This window comes from Euprymna scolopes, chromosome 9 (assembly GCF_053919585.1).
Source record: "Euprymna scolopes isolate OS-2025 chromosome 9, ASM5391958v1, whole genome shotgun sequence".
Classification (NCBI taxonomy): domain Eukaryota; kingdom Metazoa; phylum Mollusca; class Cephalopoda; order Sepiida; family Sepiolidae; genus Euprymna; species Euprymna scolopes.
In genome coordinates, this window is record NC_136490.1 from 26179066 (window position 1) to 26198154 (window position 19089).

The 19089-nt window shown below is 31.9% G+C and overlaps 2 protein-coding genes across 6 annotated transcripts in view; one reads left to right on the plus strand and one right to left on the minus strand.

The window, feature by feature from the left end:
• Nucleotides 1-19089, minus strand: part of LOC145284468 (maternal embryonic leucine zipper kinase-like) — a 303478-nt gene that overhangs the window by 269268 nt on the left and 15121 nt on the right. The window lies entirely within an intron of this gene.
• LOC145284470 (uncharacterized) overlaps nucleotides 1-19089 on the plus strand; it is a 42728-nt gene that overhangs the window by 6547 nt on the left and 17092 nt on the right. For all 3 annotated transcript variants that reach the window (XR_013868841.1, XM_080133311.1, XM_080133310.1), the window contains 4 exons: nucleotides 3065-3118; nucleotides 5387-5527; nucleotides 9399-9765; nucleotides 13670-14938. Coding sequence is in view for 2 of the 3 variants with exons in the window: in XM_080133311.1 (XP_079989437.1) it covers nucleotides 3065-3118; nucleotides 5387-5527; nucleotides 9399-9765; nucleotides 13670-14938 (1831 nt within the window). In the remaining variant the exon portion in view is untranslated. The remainder of the gene's footprint in view (nucleotides 1-3064; nucleotides 3119-5386; nucleotides 5528-9398; nucleotides 9766-13669; nucleotides 14939-19089) is intronic.

The following is a 19089-nucleotide window of genomic DNA, read 5'->3' on the forward strand; positions in this document are numbered from 1 at the left end:
TCGTTATAAACAACTATTGCAGTCATGAACAAGTAATCTAAAATATTCGTTTTGGGTTATTTCTCCTGTTCTCTTTACTGTCTACTTTATAAGGTCTAAGAAAAATGCAATTTTACCCAATTTTCCGTAAAAATTACATTTGGCACTTGTACAGTTTAATCAAGACATTAAAAAATGAAAATATTGAAAAATAGGTTATATTGTATCTATCCGTTTTGGACTGAATATCTCCGAAAAAAAATTTCATCTAATTTGATCGAGTAGTTTTTTTTTTTTTTTTTTTTTTTTTTTTTTTACAGCGGAAAAACACATTTTTATGAGAGCGCGTTGAAGTCAGCCATTGAAAATTTTTAACACGCCACTGGGAGATAACTCCATGTAAAGTGCCGACACTCCCTCCCCATCTTTATTACTAGCTTTTCTTCCTAAAAATCGAACCTTTTGTTCGGTATCATAACAAATTGTTTTTTCGCTGTAAAAAAAAAAATACTTGATGAAATTGAGTGAAATTTTTTTTTCGGAGAACTTCATTCCATAACGGATATGTACAATATACTATCCCTTAACCCTACTAGTAACCCTAATCTGGGGTATAACGGACGTATTGTTTGTCAATTTTATATTAAATATAAATTTAAATACAAATAGTACCGGCAAAAGTGAAAAATCTTACGAGTTTATCAAAATCTTGGATACTACACTAAAAGGAAAACATTAAGAAGTTTGTCAAATTAAAAAGAAATGTTTATATTTAAAACCTTTTTGATGAAAACCCTTATCGTCTTAATATCACTCCTCCAAAAGGTGAATAATTATTAACATCTCAAAATTATTAATCATTTTTGCATCTTAAATTAAAAAGATATGTCAAATTTAGGACATCCTCGAATAAATAAGGAGTTATGTCTTCATTCCAATTGAATTTAAACATGTCGGGGTTTTTTTTTTTTTTTTTTTTTTTTTGACATGGAAATCACCACTTATCAAGGCCCGGAGGCCACTTGGGGATAAGGGTTATTGTATGTACAGTAATGAATGAGACAATATGGTAGTAATCGTTAGTAATGGAGATCTGATAAAGTGTCTTACTTAAGGGGGCGGTTTATCAGAAATTTGTTGAACTTGAAGACATCCAAGTTGTAGTCAGGTGGGAAATAGGCAAATGGAAGAGAGTTCCACAGGTGTGCACTTCTAAGAAAGAAGCTTTGTTCATGGAATCTACGTTTTGATTTAGGCACAGATAAAGAGTGGGGAAAATTACTGACAGTGGTTTCAGCTAGACGGGTATTTCTTGTGAAAGATTGGCGAGGCAGGACCAGAGATTGGAGCTCAGACGAGCACTTCCCATGGAAATAATGATAAAACAATGACAGGCTCGCAATGTCCCTTCTGTGGGAGAGAGGTTGCAGGGAAGAGAAAAGGGCATCCCCCACTAGGCTATGAAGTCTATTTTGTACTCTGTCAAGGCAGGATAGGCTGTTTTTAGCAGCTCCTGCCCAGATATGGCAGCATTATTCCATCCTTGGACATACTTGGCTTTTATATAGATAGAATTGCATCAGCAGTGAGATATCTACTGGAGCAGTAGAAAGATCTCACCATTTTTTCCAGCAACCTTGACAACAGATTTGATGTACATGTTCCATTTCAGATCAGGAGTAAAGTTCAATCCCAGGAGCTTGTTAAAACATGGAGCCTCTCCAGGACAAAAGCCATCCATTTCAATTGATGCCAGATGGAGATCAGAGCGTTGATGATGTAAAGATAGAAGCTTGGTTTTAGATGCATTAAAAGTAACCAGCCACCTCTTCCCCATTGTACCACATGCTCAAGATCAGAGAAGAGAGAATCAAAGAGAACTTTATCATTTACGGCCTTTGATGTGTTGCCATAGATGGTCGTGTCATCAACAAATGATTTAAGTATGTGGTTTGGGAGATCATTGATGTAGATCAGAAAGAGAGTTGGGCCCAGGATGGACCCTTGAGAGACACCAGCATTAATACTGTGAGCTTCTGATTTCTGCCCATCAACCACTACTCTTATGAGCCTATCAGAGAGAAATGATTTAACAAGGCTGAACTAATGGAATTCTCCTGTCCAAAAATGAGGAAGTTATGACTATTTTTGTGCCTCTCACGTTTATATATTTTTCCGTCTTTGAAATCATACACATTTTGTCAGATTTTTTTTACGCTAGTTTAAAAAAAAAAAAATGTAATATTTTTGTTAACACACAAGATTAATCAATAAAATTTGCCATATCAGTGTAATTTTGTACAGGGAATCAATTGTTTTTAATTTAGACTGGGGTGGGGGATTAATTTCACATAAATGTAAAATAATCACCCATTTCTGGGCCGTTCTAGTGTTTTAGGGCAGTTAACCAAATAAATCTTTGTGGAGGAAGTGCTTGTTTTTTTTATGATTGTGGTTTTAAGAGGGGTTTTGTTAGATGAGGCTTGTCACTCAGACTTAGGGTTATTGGTAAAGTTAATGAAAGATTCTTAGGTGAGGGATTTGCCACTTTGTATCTAGGGTTAAAGGTAGCAGTCTTTTTTGGTGGTGGGGACTTGTTATTCAGATGTAGAGTTAGTGATACGACAAGTTCAAGTTTTAGGAGATGGGCTTGTCATTCCAACCTAGGTTAGTGGTAGGGTAATTATTTTTTTTTTATTCTAACTTTTCAGCTTGAAAAAATATCAAACGTATTTGGATAGCTAACTGCTCAAACTACCCCCCCCCCCTTATAAAATTTCGTTTTTTTTTTTTTTTTTTTTTTTTTTTTTTTTTTTTTTTTTTTTTTTTATGCCAAGATTTCTAGAGTGTTCACATGTAATTTTCATAAGGAGGCCTTCATACCAGACCTGAAAGAGTTTGGAACGAACTTACGTTACCAGGCAGCTCTAATCAACCACAAAGAATTTGAAATAGAACAAAAATATTTAGTAAAAACGTAATGATCATTCAGAATATGAATAGATTTTACACTATGAAATATTGTACGTGACATTATACGATTAAATATATCGTAATCATTATTTGTTTTTTCTTTCTATTTCAGGATTTTGACGATTTGGAAGCTTTACGGCAAGCAGCCCTTGCATCACTGAAGTTTGTAAGTTGATTTTTTTGTTCTACTTTTTATTCGATCTAGTCATGGTGTTGGAAAAGGAGATAATTGTGTATTATTTATGTCATAAAAGGGGATTCACATCTGCAATCAAAAACAGCAGATAACAGCATATGTTTCTTCCTTTGTTCTTATTGAACTGTAAACACTGATACATCAAAGTGTGTGTGATCACCCCAAATAGGTTATAAGCATGTTGGTCTGGATGCACCATTATTTCCCAAGTACTACACCTGTTTAGATCAAAGACAAGCTCACAGTCCTCCTGATTTGCTATCTTTTCTTTTATTGATGTTTGATATTAAAACAAAAACTCTTTATCCAAATTCCTATGTTTTTGTTCATATTTTAAACTATTTTATATGACACAAGGCGAAAAACAACCGAATACATATCTAAGGAAATGGCTAAAATAGAGAAAGACCTCTCATCTGTAGTGGAATAAATTTAAAAAAAAAAAAAAAAATTGATAGTAAAATTTAATGCTGCCAAGACTAAGCTTTTTTTCTTTTAATAATTACAAGAAACTTTCTCAACTATTGGTAGCTATGGCTAATGAGACACTACCTGAAAGTACTTTGTTCAAACTCTTTGGCTTAGCATTGACAGGTAACATGAATTGGAACAATTATATTGAGGACATTGCCAAGGGTGCTGTGAAGAAGGTGAACTCTCTCTACTAGAAAGTTACTCATATCTGAGAATATCCTGTACTTCTACAAGGCCACCATTTGCCCATGCATGAAGTATTGTTGTCACATCTGGGCTGGTGTATCTGCCACTAGTCTCTTACTCCTAGTCAGGGTTAAAAAGAGTCACAAACCTAATAGGTTCCATATTATCAACCAAATTTCAACCTTTGTTCCATTGCCAAAATGTTGCATCCCTGTGCCTGTTTTACAAATATTTCAATGGAATGTGCTCCAATGAACTCCAAGCACTCGTACATCTCGACGTAAATACCTGACAAGCAGCAAAATCCCACCCCTAAAATGTTGAGATCTCTAGATGTCGGAAAGACCCTTGAACTGCTAGACTTTGGAATTATCTCCTGGATCCCTGCTTCCCTGGCTGTACTATGCAAAAGTACAAATGTAATGTGAGCAGACATCTCGCTGCTCAACTCCCTGGTTGGTATTTCTAAAAATTTAGTCCCAAATAATAGCGCCTTATGCCAAACTGGTACTGTGCCTTGTTTGAAGTGAAAAATAACAACAAAAATTTTTTACAGATGATCAAGTTATTTTTTGAATATTTAAATTCTGATTTCATTTGTATCAGAATTTATAACCAAGACATTTTATCCTTTATATTAAACTAGCAGGACCTGTGTCCTAGCATTGCTGAGGGAAATAGAAAAGAATTATTTAACTTGAAAAAAGTAAATATTAAAGTATCAAGCTAACTTATTCTTTTCATTTTAATTTTGACTTCTCCAATCCAATATATATATAGTAATACATTTTATTTAAACATGTTTTATCCATCTAGAAGGATTACTAATTAATGTTAAAATGCTGTGTCTGTTTTCTGATAATATACTTAATTTTTTTCTCTTTTGGTCTTTTGAAGAAGAATGTTAATTCTATTTTGAAATGTAAAATAAAAAACCAAAAATATTTCATTTTTTTTTGTTCTAGGTCAGTGAAGTATAATAGACAAAGTGACATGGGGGGGGAAAAACTACTTTACTTTATTATAGTGATATGTCCAAATGATGATAATTATTTTATTGTTTTAATTTTTCACAAAATAGATATGACAAACTTGATTTGAGTCGTGCATCAATTGTTTGTGAAACAATAATAAATAGATCAACTATAGTCTAGAGCAACCCCAAAACTTTGTTTTCTTTCGTTATTTCATCAAGATGTGGGTAAATTCCATTCTTTTTCTTGGATTGTTCCATTTACACAAGACCTTACTGTATAATGAGTGTTTAGCAAGGCAGCATTAAGTACCATTTAAAAAAATTTTTTTTAGTTTCTGGTATGACACAACTGAAGATTGAACCCCTATCTCCTAACCCATTAGTGAACATTCTAACTATTATGCTGAGTTTGTGAAATGTAAATAAGAAACTGTAATAATTTGCAATTACCTATTTTAACTATTGTAGAGAAAATCTAATAGATGAATATTACAAAATCTGTTAAAAAATTAATAATATTTTTAAAGTTTTTTTTTTTTTTCTTCCTACCAATGATTTTACATTTTTTTTTAAGAGTTAATTCCTCTTTCTGTATTTTGTAGAGAGCAAAAACAGAAGCTCCTCCTCAGCTGGAGAGTTCACCAAGTGTTAAAGCGGATGAAGACGAAGATCTCTCGATTCTTCGGGAGGCAGCTTTACGCTCAACCAAAATAAGTTCTGCTCGAGTTACCCAGAATAAACTGGTACGTATTATCATTCAAACTCTAAGAAAAAAAAAAAAAGATGATGTAGCAAAAATCATTTAATTCTTTTCTCCGTCAGATCATCATTTTATTACACCAATTTGTTTTTTTTTATTTAAAAAATTGGTGTAATAAAATGTTGAGAAGACGTCTCACTGCTCAACTCCCTGCATGGTATTTTTACAAAATTGGTCCCAAATAGTAGCACCTTATGCCAAAGTGGTACTGTGCCTTGTTTGGAGTGAAAAAAAACAAAAAAATTTTACAGATGATCAAGTTATTTTTGAATATTGAAATTCTGATTTCATTTGTTTCAGAATTTATAACCAAGACATTTTATCCTTTATATTAAACTAGCAGGATCTGTGTCCTAGCATTGCTGAGGGAAATAGAAAAGAATTATTTAACTTGAAAAAAGTAAATATTAAAGTATCAAGCTAACTTGTTCTTTTCATTTTAATTTTGACTTCTTCAAGCCAATATATATATATATATAGTAATACATTTTATTTAAACATTTTATCTATCTAGGATTACTAATTGATGTTAAAGTTCTGTGTCTGTTTTCTGATAATATACTTCATTTTTTCTCTTTTGGTCTTTGAAGAAGAATGTTAATTCTATTTCGAAATGTAAAATAAAAAACCAAAAAAATATTTCATTTTTTCTGTTCTAGGTCAGTGACATGGGGGGGAAAACAACTTTACTTTATTATAGTGGTATATGTATATGATATATAAAATTAAGTAAATGCTTACTTTTTCCAAGATATTAGTGAGAAGAAAGAAAACAATGTAAACAAAATAATGAAAAGTAAATATATTGATGAAATATTTGATTCTCAAAAATCAAGAAGTAAAAAAAAACAAAAAGGGAGGGGGGCTCAGAAATTCGGCCTTAAATATTTTGGAAAATATCTTTTTAAGTCCATATTCAGATTCCATATAATCTTTATGGCTGTGAAAGTTGTGACTAAACCAGCTTTATTTTATTTATTTTACACATTGAATGGAGCCATGCTTCTTTTGGGACGTGCCTCCAGGAATACAGTGCTTATTTTATCTGTTGCATCTGTAAGTGTCCTTACAGGTGTCTCTGAATAAATCGATCAGATGTTAGATCTGGTACTACAGATATGGATATTCAATTGTAGTAGTATACACGCTGAGGTTTTCCCTCGGCACCAAAATCAAATCTATATCACAAACTATAGATCTCTCTCGAACAACTTTTGACTAGGAACAAAGTGTAGTATCTGTTCTGGTGTTACACTTCATCTTCATGACTGAGGCAATTTTTATTTTTGTTCCTGTCCAGTGTGCCCTTTTTCAGGGAGCTGGATTTTGACCCACATTGAAAATCGACTTTGTGTCTAACTCTGCCCTCGTGGGGGAGGCAAGTAAATAGGAACATTGAAACATCACTCGAATATTCTTAGTAACAACCAACCTTAAAAGCAACCAAACATCTGAAGACAACAAATGTAGAAAACAAATAAAATTTGAAAACAACTTAAAATACAACAAAAATTATTAAAAAAAAAAAAAAAATCCAAAGAAGATTGATATGCTGATTCAACCAACCAATTGTTGGCTGAGGTATGATTTCTGGTCCTGTCCAGGTTTGGCCTTTTCTCTTCAAAAAATGGTTAGTTTATTGCTAATCACATGAGGTGTCCCTATCGGGGAATGCTGACAGGGCTACCCAGGCACATTTTTCTGGCCAAAATGCTCTTTCCATTGGCTACTGGCTCTTCAAATCACACTTTTCGACCCTTGTGTCACATCATTCTGCTATATGAGGGAGATAAACACTTCAACTGTAGTAGTTTTAGATTTTTTGTACCCCACTCTTCATGATGCATCTGATACAACAAGAATGTCATACCAAATTTTCTTATTTTAGAGTCGATAAGTGTTTGTTGTATCTATATATTAATACGATAGCGTGTGTTGTTTTCTGTGTCACACTTACATCCGGGTCGTTTCATTGTTATGTACTTCCATTTCTTATCATAAATAATTTTACCAAGAATTCATAAGTTTTGGTTTCAGTTTCAATTATAGCTGATGACACTTAAGTCATTTATTTTTTTTATAATTTTACTAAGACTTCATAAGTTTTGGTCTCAATTTTGATTATAGCTAATGGCACTCCAATAATCTATTTTTTTAAAATAATTTTGTCAAGAATTCTTCATAAGTCTTGGTTTCGATTTTAGCTGATGCCACCTTAGTTATCAATTTTTTTATATAAATAATTTTATCAAGAATTCTTTATAAGTTTTGGTTTCGATTTCGATTATAGCTGAAGGAACTAAAGTTTTTATATATCTATATATATATATATATATATATATATATATATATATATATATATATATATATATAAAGTTTGGTATTCGGTTTTGATTCGAGCTGATGAACCCAAGTCATATAGATATATTTTTGGTCCCCCCCCCCCCCGGACAAAAGGAGGGTGAACCTGTAAATTCACCCTTGTCCGTTTGTTCGTCTGTCTGCATTTTTCTCAATAACTATGCCTTGGAATTTTTTAAAATTTTGCACAAACATTAAACATGATATGAGTAGAAATGAGTATAGTAGTAAAAAAAGTAACAGAACGGATTTTCTGGGAAAACTCCAGTTGCTCCCCTAGGGGGTGCCTTTCGGATTATAATGGCTAAAATTGACACTTTTGTTCTTATTAAAAAAAAAATTGATGGCTTGGATTTTTATAAAACTTTCTGAAAAGTTATAACTGATTTCTATATAATTTTGTTTAGACTTCTTGATAACTTTTGGGTGTGTCCAAGGGCTCTTTTAGGGCTATTAAAAACACTTAATTTTTGGGACTATTTTATCATATTTGTCCCAAATTTTGTGTGTATGTCTATTTAGCAGTTTTGCATGGTGCTGAACTCAAATTTAAATATGTTAAGGCTTAAAACTGCACTGTTTATCCACCAAGTTTTAGTTTAACTTCCATCAAGGTCAGAGGTTTTGGGGAATTATATATATATTAGTCCTCGTGCAAAAGGGCAGGAACAAAATGTTTTAAATAATAATAGAATAACAACAACAAAGACTTTCACTGGTGAGGACTACTATTGACTAACCAGTTATACAGTACTTTTAAAATTTTCATCTCTATTTTTCTCGTTATGTACTGAATATTTGTTAATGAAACCTATATGAAATATGTTCCTTATTGAATTTTAAAGATTTTCTATTCTGAAAGAAGTTTAAAAAAATTTAATCTAAAAATGTTATTTTAAAGTTTTTGTTAAAAAAAATTCAGATTTTCTCATTATTCAGACCTGTATTGCAAAGAGGGAGTTGCAAAAAATGAGTTGTGGTGTGAGGAGAAATACAAACTGAAATAGAAGGAGAGTTTTATAATCTTAAAAAGCTAAGATACAAGTTAGAAAAGCATTTCATCCAAGGCATGAAAATTCTTAAACAAAATGTTTTTACTATAGGCTTTAAAAATAAAGGTACAAGATTAAATTTGAAATTTATTCATCTTCAAAGTGCACTTTTGTAAAATTTACAAAGTAAGGTATAAAAATTTAATTTAAATTGAATCAAAAAATTACCTTGGATTTATTTCATGTAATGTACATTTTGTTGCAATTTAAAAACATTATCTTTCATCTAGCAATTAATGATATAGATATAAAATTTTCAATAATTTTTTTTTTTAAATCATTACTATATATTGGGTACAATATAATAATCAATAGAGAATTGTTTCTATAATAATAAATACAAAATCTGTATAAATTAAAATATCATATTTAAGTGTATTTTACAATCAGGCAATGCCAGGCAATCTGCTAATAAATAGTATATATTTTATTTATTTTCAGGCTGTGGATCATAAACCTCGCCGCACCCCTCAGCATCGTCGTCATCATTATCATCGGCAAAGGCGCTCCCAGATTTCTTCTCGGCAATCTCATCCCTACAATGCTGCAGAGAGGAAAAACAAATGGCAGAAATGTGTCTCTTCTAAATCTCGGATTAACAATCTGGTTGTTATCCCAGTGGTCCTGGAGACTGAAAATAACAAGAAATCCAGACACGAATTATGCAAATCACAAGAGGAGTCTGGCAACGACTCTGAATTGTCTAGTAAGAAAAACATTTTACTTCCTCAAGACAAATGGGCTCGATTGGAATCAAATGTTTCTGAAGATAATTCTTCTGCTGCCGTTGACAGAATCACCAAGAAAAGTAAGTTGTAGCTTTATTTATCATCAAACTTTGTGGTACCTTTTGCAGTAAAAGGATTGTGTTATCATCGGAATTGTCCGGTGGATTTATTGAAAATGCCGGAAAAGTGCAGAACGAAAGTTTTTTTAAAAAATTTGTTTCTTTTTTTTTGGGGGGGGGGGTGATAATCTTCCCCGCTACTTCACAACATTTTTTGCCCCAACCTAATGATAAATTGATATTTTCACAGTAAAAAGGAAAGATGTTAAAAATAATGGTACTTATGCGGTATAAGAAATGCGCTATCATTGAAATTGTCCAGGCAGTTTATGGAAAACGCTAGAAGGTACTGACAGAGTTTTGATGTTTCTTTTTTTTTTTTTTTTTTTTTTTTAAACACTAACGCTGGTCATTTTCTTTCATTGAAAAATATATTATTTCTGTCAGTATGAAGCTAATTAAAAAAAAAGAAAAAACATTTTTTTTTTTTTTTAATTCAATTTTCACCCCAAACAAGGCACAGCGCCACTTTGAAGTAGGGGGCTACTATTGGGCACATAAGTTGCAGGGATATTATGAAGGGAGTAGCAAGATGTCTGTTCACATTAATTGAAAAATGAAAACCATATTTTTGAATAATTATTGGACAATTTTTATTAAACTTTTAGAAAATTATTAAAACTGAGAAAAAAAAAAGTATTAATTGTGTAAGGTATTTTTGCATCATAATTAAGGTGCTCAGTATTTCAGTACCTTCCGGCCTTTTCTGTAAATCACCTGCACAATTTTGACATTATACTGCATATGTCCTAACTTTATTATGGGGACATTTTTTGGTTCTTCTTTATTATTGTAGTAAAATTAGAATATTGAATTTTAAGTGAAACCAATGGGATCTATTCAATTGTCATGTCACAGTAATGAACATATCCAAAAAATAACGAAAACCAATAAGGTAGAAAATTAATTATTAATGAAAATAGTTTTCTAAGACAATTAGCGAAAATTGAGTTTCGAAAAAAAAGAAACCGGAGAGTTCTAATTGTAACAAAAGGAAGTAAATATTTTCTGAAAAATGAAAATCTTTGGTTAATTTAGCAAAACTTAATTTTCACCCATTGTTTTCAAAAACTGTTTTCATTGATAATTAATTTTTCTACCTTTTAATTTTTAAACGTTCTCATTACTGTCACATGACAATTCAGTAGATACTTCCTTTCATTTTTTGAATTTCGATACAATAACGAAGAACCTATTTTTTTACCATTTTCATTGTGAGTAATTAGCACAATGCAGTTACAGATGATGGAACCAACTATGCTGAGTTTAAAATCTGTCTGATCTGTAAAGTGTTTCATGAATTTCCATACATAGAAAACAATTGTATTTCTATGAAGAATATTTTTAGTTGCATGATATGCTCTACGTGACTGCCATTGTGTGGGTCTTTTAGCTAAGATCAAAATGTTGTGTTTATTCTGATACGCAACTCTCCTTTTTTTCATCCGCGGTCAGTGAAACCGAAATCCTTTTAGACTGAGGTAGGTTTAATTTTTGTCCCAATCCAAAATGCTCCTTTTCGGAAATATCTGAATTTTCATGTCAGGTTTCTACATCCTTTTTACATTCTTTGCATGAAATTAAAACTAAATATAGCCCACATTACCACCCCTTACATCAACTCCTGTGTTCTAAAATTCATAATGATCAGTTAATTATTTTAGCAGTGAATATTGTACATCTAAATAGAGAGAGACATGTACACATACCTAAACTTATATATATATATATAAAATAATGGAATAAAAAAGATGCAGCGTTTACCTGATATAAGCAACGCTAAAGTTCAATCTAATATAAATACCACTATTTATATATACGTAGCTTTTGTTGTTGATTTTTTTAAACGATATTAAGGTTAACGTCTCCGCCTCGGAGATCCAGTGTTTTTTTTTTGTTTTTTTTAGAAAATGACCCATTTTTTATTTGGACATATTTTTTATTTATTTATTTATAAAAACAGTAATCTATGGACACGCGTGTTTCGGAGCCCTACTCCTCTTCAGCATAGCTTGACTGTTAGGATTCAAACCCCCAGACCTTATGTATTTCAGTCTAGTGCCATAACCCATTATGCTATGATACCATAGACAATTTACTGTTTAGTTTTTTTATCGTTTATCTGTTTACATAGTTTTTGTTGTTGATTTTTTAAACGATATTAAGGTTAATGTCTCCGCCTTGGAGATCTGGTGTTTTTCTTAGAAAGTCGCCCATTTTTTATTTGGACGTATTTTTTATTTATTATTTTTTAAATTAAAGTATTTATATATAGATATTTTAATCCCAACCGAATAAAAAAAGCCCAATACACAATAGAAAGTAGAGCTTATTATAAGAGAAAGAAAATTAAAACTAAGTTGAAATTTACAATCAAATTTATTGTTCGACTGAATACTCCAAAAAACAATTTAAAGTTTTACAATTTTAATTTTCTTTCTCTTATATATACTAGCAGGGGGTCCACAAATAATAGAAGAAATGAAGTTCTGTTTGGACATACTTGCTATAGTAAGGATATTTAGCACTTTTTCATTACTATATGTCAATTCCATCATGGGCAACATTGATACCCCCACCCCTATATATGGATATATGGAGGGGCATTTGGTAACTACTATTTACTGGTTTTCGCACTTTCCCCAAACTTTGAAGATTTTTTAAAAGCAACATTGTGACTAATATACTCATACTCATCTGATTGATCAGTTTTCAATATAATTGGAATAAATACACTGAGGACATTGCCAAGGCTGCTGCAAAGAAGGTAGAATCCCTCTACCATGCTAGAAAATTACTTGCACTTGAGAGTATTCTATTTCTCTACAAAACCACAATTCACCTATGCATGGAGTATTGTTGTCACATCTGAGCTGGTACATCCACCACCAGTCTCTCTTTTTTATATAAGGTCCAAAAAAGTCATCAACCAAGCTCCGACCCCTGTCCCCTCTCCCTAGTGTTGCATCCCTGTGTCTGTTTTACAAGTATTTTAATGGAATGTGCTCTGATAAACTCATAGCACTTGTGCCTCCTCAACATAGATACTCCTGACTAACCGGACGAGCAGTAAAATCTCACCTCTTCATTTGTGAGGTTCCTAGCTGCTCGAAAGCCTAATACTTTTTTCCCATGGACTGCTAAACTTTGGAATTCCTTCCCTGTTTCTTACTTTTGACTGTACTAACATGCAGAAGTTTTAATGTAATACAAACAACCATTTCATGGTGCAAGTCCCCACAGTTGTAGACATGATCCCAATTAGTAGTCTCTTATGTTCAAATTTCAATATACCTTGTTTAGGATGAAAAAGGATCAAAAAACAAATCTGAACTCTGCTTTAGTGTTTCAGAAATTCAAATCTTTTACTTTTGATTCGAAAAAAATCAACCTTTGCTTTATTTATGACGTGTTCAAAATAAAAATTGTTTAATTCAACAAAAAAATTAAAAAAAACATTTTTTGGCATGAAACAAAATTTGAAAGTATTTAGCGAATGCATACCATCATCACATCCATTATACATGCTGTCATGTGCAAAAGAGCTTTTAGAAATTGAATTTCAAAGTAAACTATCTGGCCAGGTCTTTTTTATCCCTTGTCTCTCAAATCCATCCTCATCACTTATGTTTTCCTTGACCTTCCCCTGTTATCTGAACCTGCTACCTCAACTGTTCTGCATTTACTAACTCAAGAACTCTCATTGATTCTTTCAATGTAGTCTTCTGTTCTGCTCATATCAATCCTATACTCTGCGGATTTAATCTTCATTTGAGATCATCAGATCTAAACCTGTCTTTTAAGATTTGCATCAGTGATTGAAATTAGTTTTGTTAACAAATTTTTTTTTGTTTTCTCATTTTAGGGAAAGATGGCAAATTTAGTCGTTACGATGATTCTGGGAGTGACGACGATTCCATGAGTGATTCAGATGCTTTATCCATATCCAGTGAGTCCCACCTCAACAAGGATACAGGCTCAGATACAGAAGAATCTGCGTCTCAACAACTCGACACACGGATTGTTAAACGTGATGAATCTAAAGAAATTCTCATTCAGAAAACTGTAACCGACAACTCAGAGTTGGAAGCCACAGAGGACAGTCTGGAAATACACGATAAAATTTCTTCAGACAGTCTTTTGGCAGATTATGACGAACCTTTACTTGACATTCAGGAGAACGGAGAAATCGATGTTTCGACTGCAGAGTTAAATACCAGTGATAAACAAGTGGCCGATGAATCATTCTGCATTGATATCCTGCCTTCAGAATCTCTTGATTTGGAAGAGGAGGCAGAGCCCGTAGTTAAACAAGTGTTTGAAGCGAGAAAAAAGAAGTTTGAGTCTACTGAGGAGATCAAAGGCTCTGACCTGAAGAAGACTATTTCCCTCAAAGGCATCGTACCAAAGTCGCGAAAACGTCACCGTCGTCACCATCGTGATAAACTATCGCATTCCAGTCACAAAGAGGAATTGCGCTCTCGTGATTTGAAAGAACGAAACTGCGGTGAAGTGGAAGACCTTCGTTTAAAAACGTCTCGAGCCAAGGATTATCGTCGGCTCCACAACAGTGGATCATCAAAGAGCAGTGATGACAGTGGCCACGGTGAGAATTTCTCTGACAGTATCAGTCAGCCAATACGATTCAAGGACCATCCACCTTACGAGCTAGGTGGAAGTACCAATAACCGTTCCAATGGACCTATTCTCCCATACAGAGAAAATCAGCGCCGAGTCGTGCAAGAAAGATCGCCAAAGCAAAATTCTACTGAACGTGCGAGGTATGATCTTTCAGACCAGAGCGATTCGGGTGAGGATAATGAGAATAGCTTATTGAAAAAGCGAAGCCTCTCGAGTGTTGTGCGCTTGTCCCCCAAACCCAAGAGACACAGAACACGAAAAGTGTTGGACTCTGATCAACACAGCAATTTCCAACAAAAAGAGCACTATTCAAATAATTCTAAGCAAAGACTATCCACACAGCCCCGGGGTTGGGCAGCGATAATTAAAAGCCGATCGACAAAACTTTTACCAAATAAGGAAGAGTCTGACTATCGTGCAGGCTGTGATAATCTGGATGTGGAAGAACCAAATGATGAGAAAAGGCCACGGTTTAACTTTACATTTGAACATGGTAAGTAATTTTGGCTTCTCTATAGAATTTTCCTTTCCCTTTTTTCTTTTGATTCTTGTCCAAAATTTTCCCTATATTAAAAAAAAAAAAAAAAGAAAAATTTGTATGATGTACATATCTGTGATGAAACTAAAATATCATATTCCAAAAATCACATAAATTGATCTCTATCTATATAAAAGCCAAGTACGACCAAGAATGGAATACTGCTGCCATATCTGGGTAGGAGCTGCTAAAAACAGCCTATCCTGCCTTGACAGAGTACAAAATAGACTTCGTGGCTTAGTGGGGATGCCCTTTTCTCTTCCCTGCAACCTCTCTCCCATAGAAGAGACGTTGCAAGCCTATCTTTGTTTTATCGTTACTTCCATGGCAGGGGCTCGTCTGAACTCCAATCTCTGGTCCCCCCCCCTCGCCAATCTTTTACGAAAAACACCCGTCTAGCTGAATCCACTGTCAAAAACTTTCCCCACTCTTTATCTATGCCTAAATCAAAACATAGATTCCATGAACAAAGCTTCTTTCTTAGAACTGCACGCCTATGGAACTCTGTTCCGTCTGCCTGCTTCCCACCTGACTACAACCTGGATGTCTTCAAGTCCAACGTAAACAAATTCCTGATGAACCGCCCCCTTAAGTAGACACTTTATTAAATCTCCACACTAACGTACTTACAATAACCCTTATCCCTGAGTGGCTTCTGGGCCTTGATAAGTGGTGACCACCTTGTAAAAAAAAAAATAAAGTAGTTTTATTTTTAAATAAAGAGAATCATTAAGAGCTTAATAGGAATTCATAGAAATTAAAACAAAAAATCTTGTAAGTTTAAATTATTGAGTTATCTCCCTCTTTTCTTAAGATTATTTTCGAGACGGCAGTATGTATATAAATTTAATTTTCTTGATCAATTTAAATGATTTTTGAAATATAACATTTTTGTTCCGTCATGGGTATGTACATATAGATTTTTCTTTATTTTTGTTATTTTCAGTATAGGGAAAATTTTTGACAAGAGCCTTATTTTGATATATGATATATGAAATTTTTATAATGCTTTAATGCCCAGAAGTTTTTGTGAAACTTTTCATTTTGGAAAAAACGAAGTTTTAAGTAAAACAAATGCCAGCATACGAAAGGAAGAAAAGAAAGAAGAAAGAATTGTGTCTCTCAATCCTTCTCTTGTTCACTTGCGTTTTGAAACAGTTTCCCCCCTTCCCCAAAATGAGTACAAATGTTTTAAAGTGTGTTACTTAACGTTATGACTTTTAATTTGAAATATAGTATATCATTAAATGGCATAGTAAGATTACTGTTGACACACACTTTGCTTGATATGTTGAAATACAAATGTTATGAAAAGTTAACCTAGTTAAAAAAAATGAAAACAAAAAAAAGACAAAACAATTTACATTTGAAAATTTTAAACGTGTGAAATTCCTAACAGACATTCAAAACGGTTTACAGGCAATATTATTTTTATAAAATTGTCTGTACTTTTAATTTTAAATGTACATATTGTCTTTTATTTCAAAAGGTAATTTTAAAAAAACAATTTTACTCTGAGAATTTTGTTCTTTTTATTTATTGTTACTCCACATTGATGCAATGTAAATTTAAAGTAATTTGAATGTGTATATCATTTATTAATGATTGCCCAAAATTCCTCTTATATTAAAAAAAAAATCAGAAAAATCTTTGTACGTACCTGTGATGGAATGAAAAGATCATATTCCAAATATCATGTAAATCGATAAAATAGTTTTATTTTTATAAAAAAAATCATTTTTAAATGAATTTAAGTAACTAATAGGAAATTGTAGTCATTACAAGGTTGATTTCGCATGAATTATTTATGGAGATATCTGAGTTTGTTTATTCAAGATTTATTCATAAAATTTGATTTTCTTAGTTAAAATAAAACTACTCAATCACTTTACATGATTTTTGAAATATGGCATTTTCATTTCATCATAAGTACATACATCATACAGATTTTTAAAAATTTTGTTTTTTTAATATAAGTAGAATTTCGAACAAGAATCCATTTGTGTTGCACAGGTTTTGTCTGTTAGCATAATTTTTTTATTTTTTTTTTAACTGCTTGGAAAATTAAATATTAAAACTATGAAAATGAAATAAAAAAAAATAAAGCAAATTTCATCTGTAGCTTATTTACTTTTTTAAAACCTTCTTCTTGCATAATAAAATAAGTCTATTATCTTTATTAATTTTATGAGTGTACACCCTCTGTACAAAAATAATGGCTCACATTAATATTCATATAAAATAACATCTGAATTGGTGAAATTTAAAAAAAAAAAACAATGAAAGAAAAAGTTAAAAATAAAAACAATTTATCAATTGGTATAGAAAGGGATCGACCACAAGTCTCTCTCTCTCTCTAAAACAATCTAAAAAAAAAAGTCACCAATGTAATAGGTCTTGCACTATTCAACCATGCTGTCAGTTTTGAACCACAATTTTTTTAGATTTAAATTTTCATAACTTTTGAACCACTAGGAATTTTTACGCAATTCAAACAGTTTTGAACTTCATTTATTGAGCTCTTTATAATTACTGTGATTAAATAACTATAATCTTTATAATTAATGTGATTAAATAACTATAATCTTTATAATTATTGTGATTAAATAACTATAATATTTATAATTATTGTAATTAAATAACTATACTCTTTATAATTAATGATTAAATAACTAATCTTTACAATTGATATGATTAAATAACTAATCTTTACAATTGATATGATTAAATAACTAATCTTTACAATTAATATGATTAAATAACTAATCTTTACAATTAATATGTTTAAATAACTAATCTTTACAATTAATATGATTAAATAACTAATCTTTACAATTAATATGATTAAATAACTAATCTTTACAATTAATATGATTAAATAACTAATCTTTACAATTAATATGGTTAAATAACTAATCTTTACAATTAATATGATTAAATAACTAATCTTTACAATTAATATGATTAAATAACTAATCTTTACAATTAATATGATTAAATAACTAATCTTTACAATTAATGTGATTAAATAACTATAATCTTTATAATTATTATAACTATAATCTCTATAATAACTATGATTAAATAACTATAATCTTTACAATTAATATGATTAAATAACTATGATCTTTATAATTACTATGATTAAATAACTATTCGAGTAGAAGGCTTTATGGCATCTAGGGATCTCTACAGTGTAGGGGTGGGATTTGCTTCTTGTCGAGGGTATTGTCATCGAGGGTGTACTAGTGCTCGGAGTTTGTCAGAACACTTTTCATTGAAATACTTGTAAAACATGTACAAGGATGCCACGTTTCGGCAATGGAACAGAGGACGGAGTTTAGTTGATAGTTCAGGACCTATTAGGTTGGCGACTTTTTTTGAACCCTGTCTAGGAGCAAGAGACTAGTGGTAGATGCACTAGCCCATCTGCACTATGTTTCAGTAATAGATAACACTCAAGATGAGAACAATTGTGCGATTAATCTAAATCCTGCAAACATTCATACCTCATCTCAAAAATTCAGAACTGGGAGTGCCATATTTATATTCAATAATTTTATAGAGATTAAAACAATATTACTATAAAAAAAATGTTTAGTTTTATAACAGGGTGGTTCAATTAATAAATTGAAGTTTTGAAATCATATTTCTTAAAAAAAAACAAAAAGATGATTTGAGAAGAAAAAAGACATTTAAAAAAAAAGTTTAAAAAATAAAAGTAAAAAAAAAAAAAAAAAACGCCAATGTAGATACAGCTGGTTTTTTATGTAAAAAAAAAATCTATGAGCTGTTTATCTCCCTCTCACAACAAAATGATGTGACACAAGGGATGGAAAAGTGCGATTTTTAAAGTCAGCGCCCTAGAGGAAGAACATTCTGATCTACAAAAAATGCTTGGGCAGCCCTGTCGGCATTCCCTGCTAGGGGCACTTGATGCGATTAACAATAAACTAACCTCTTTTCAAAGGGTAGAAAGGCAAAGCCTGGAAGGATAGACCTAGAACTGCACAGGAAAAAACAATTTGGTTAGCAGGAAAAAGTCATTTCAACAATAGCCTAAACTCTTTGCTCTGGGGTCCGATGAGCTATATAGATATACATAA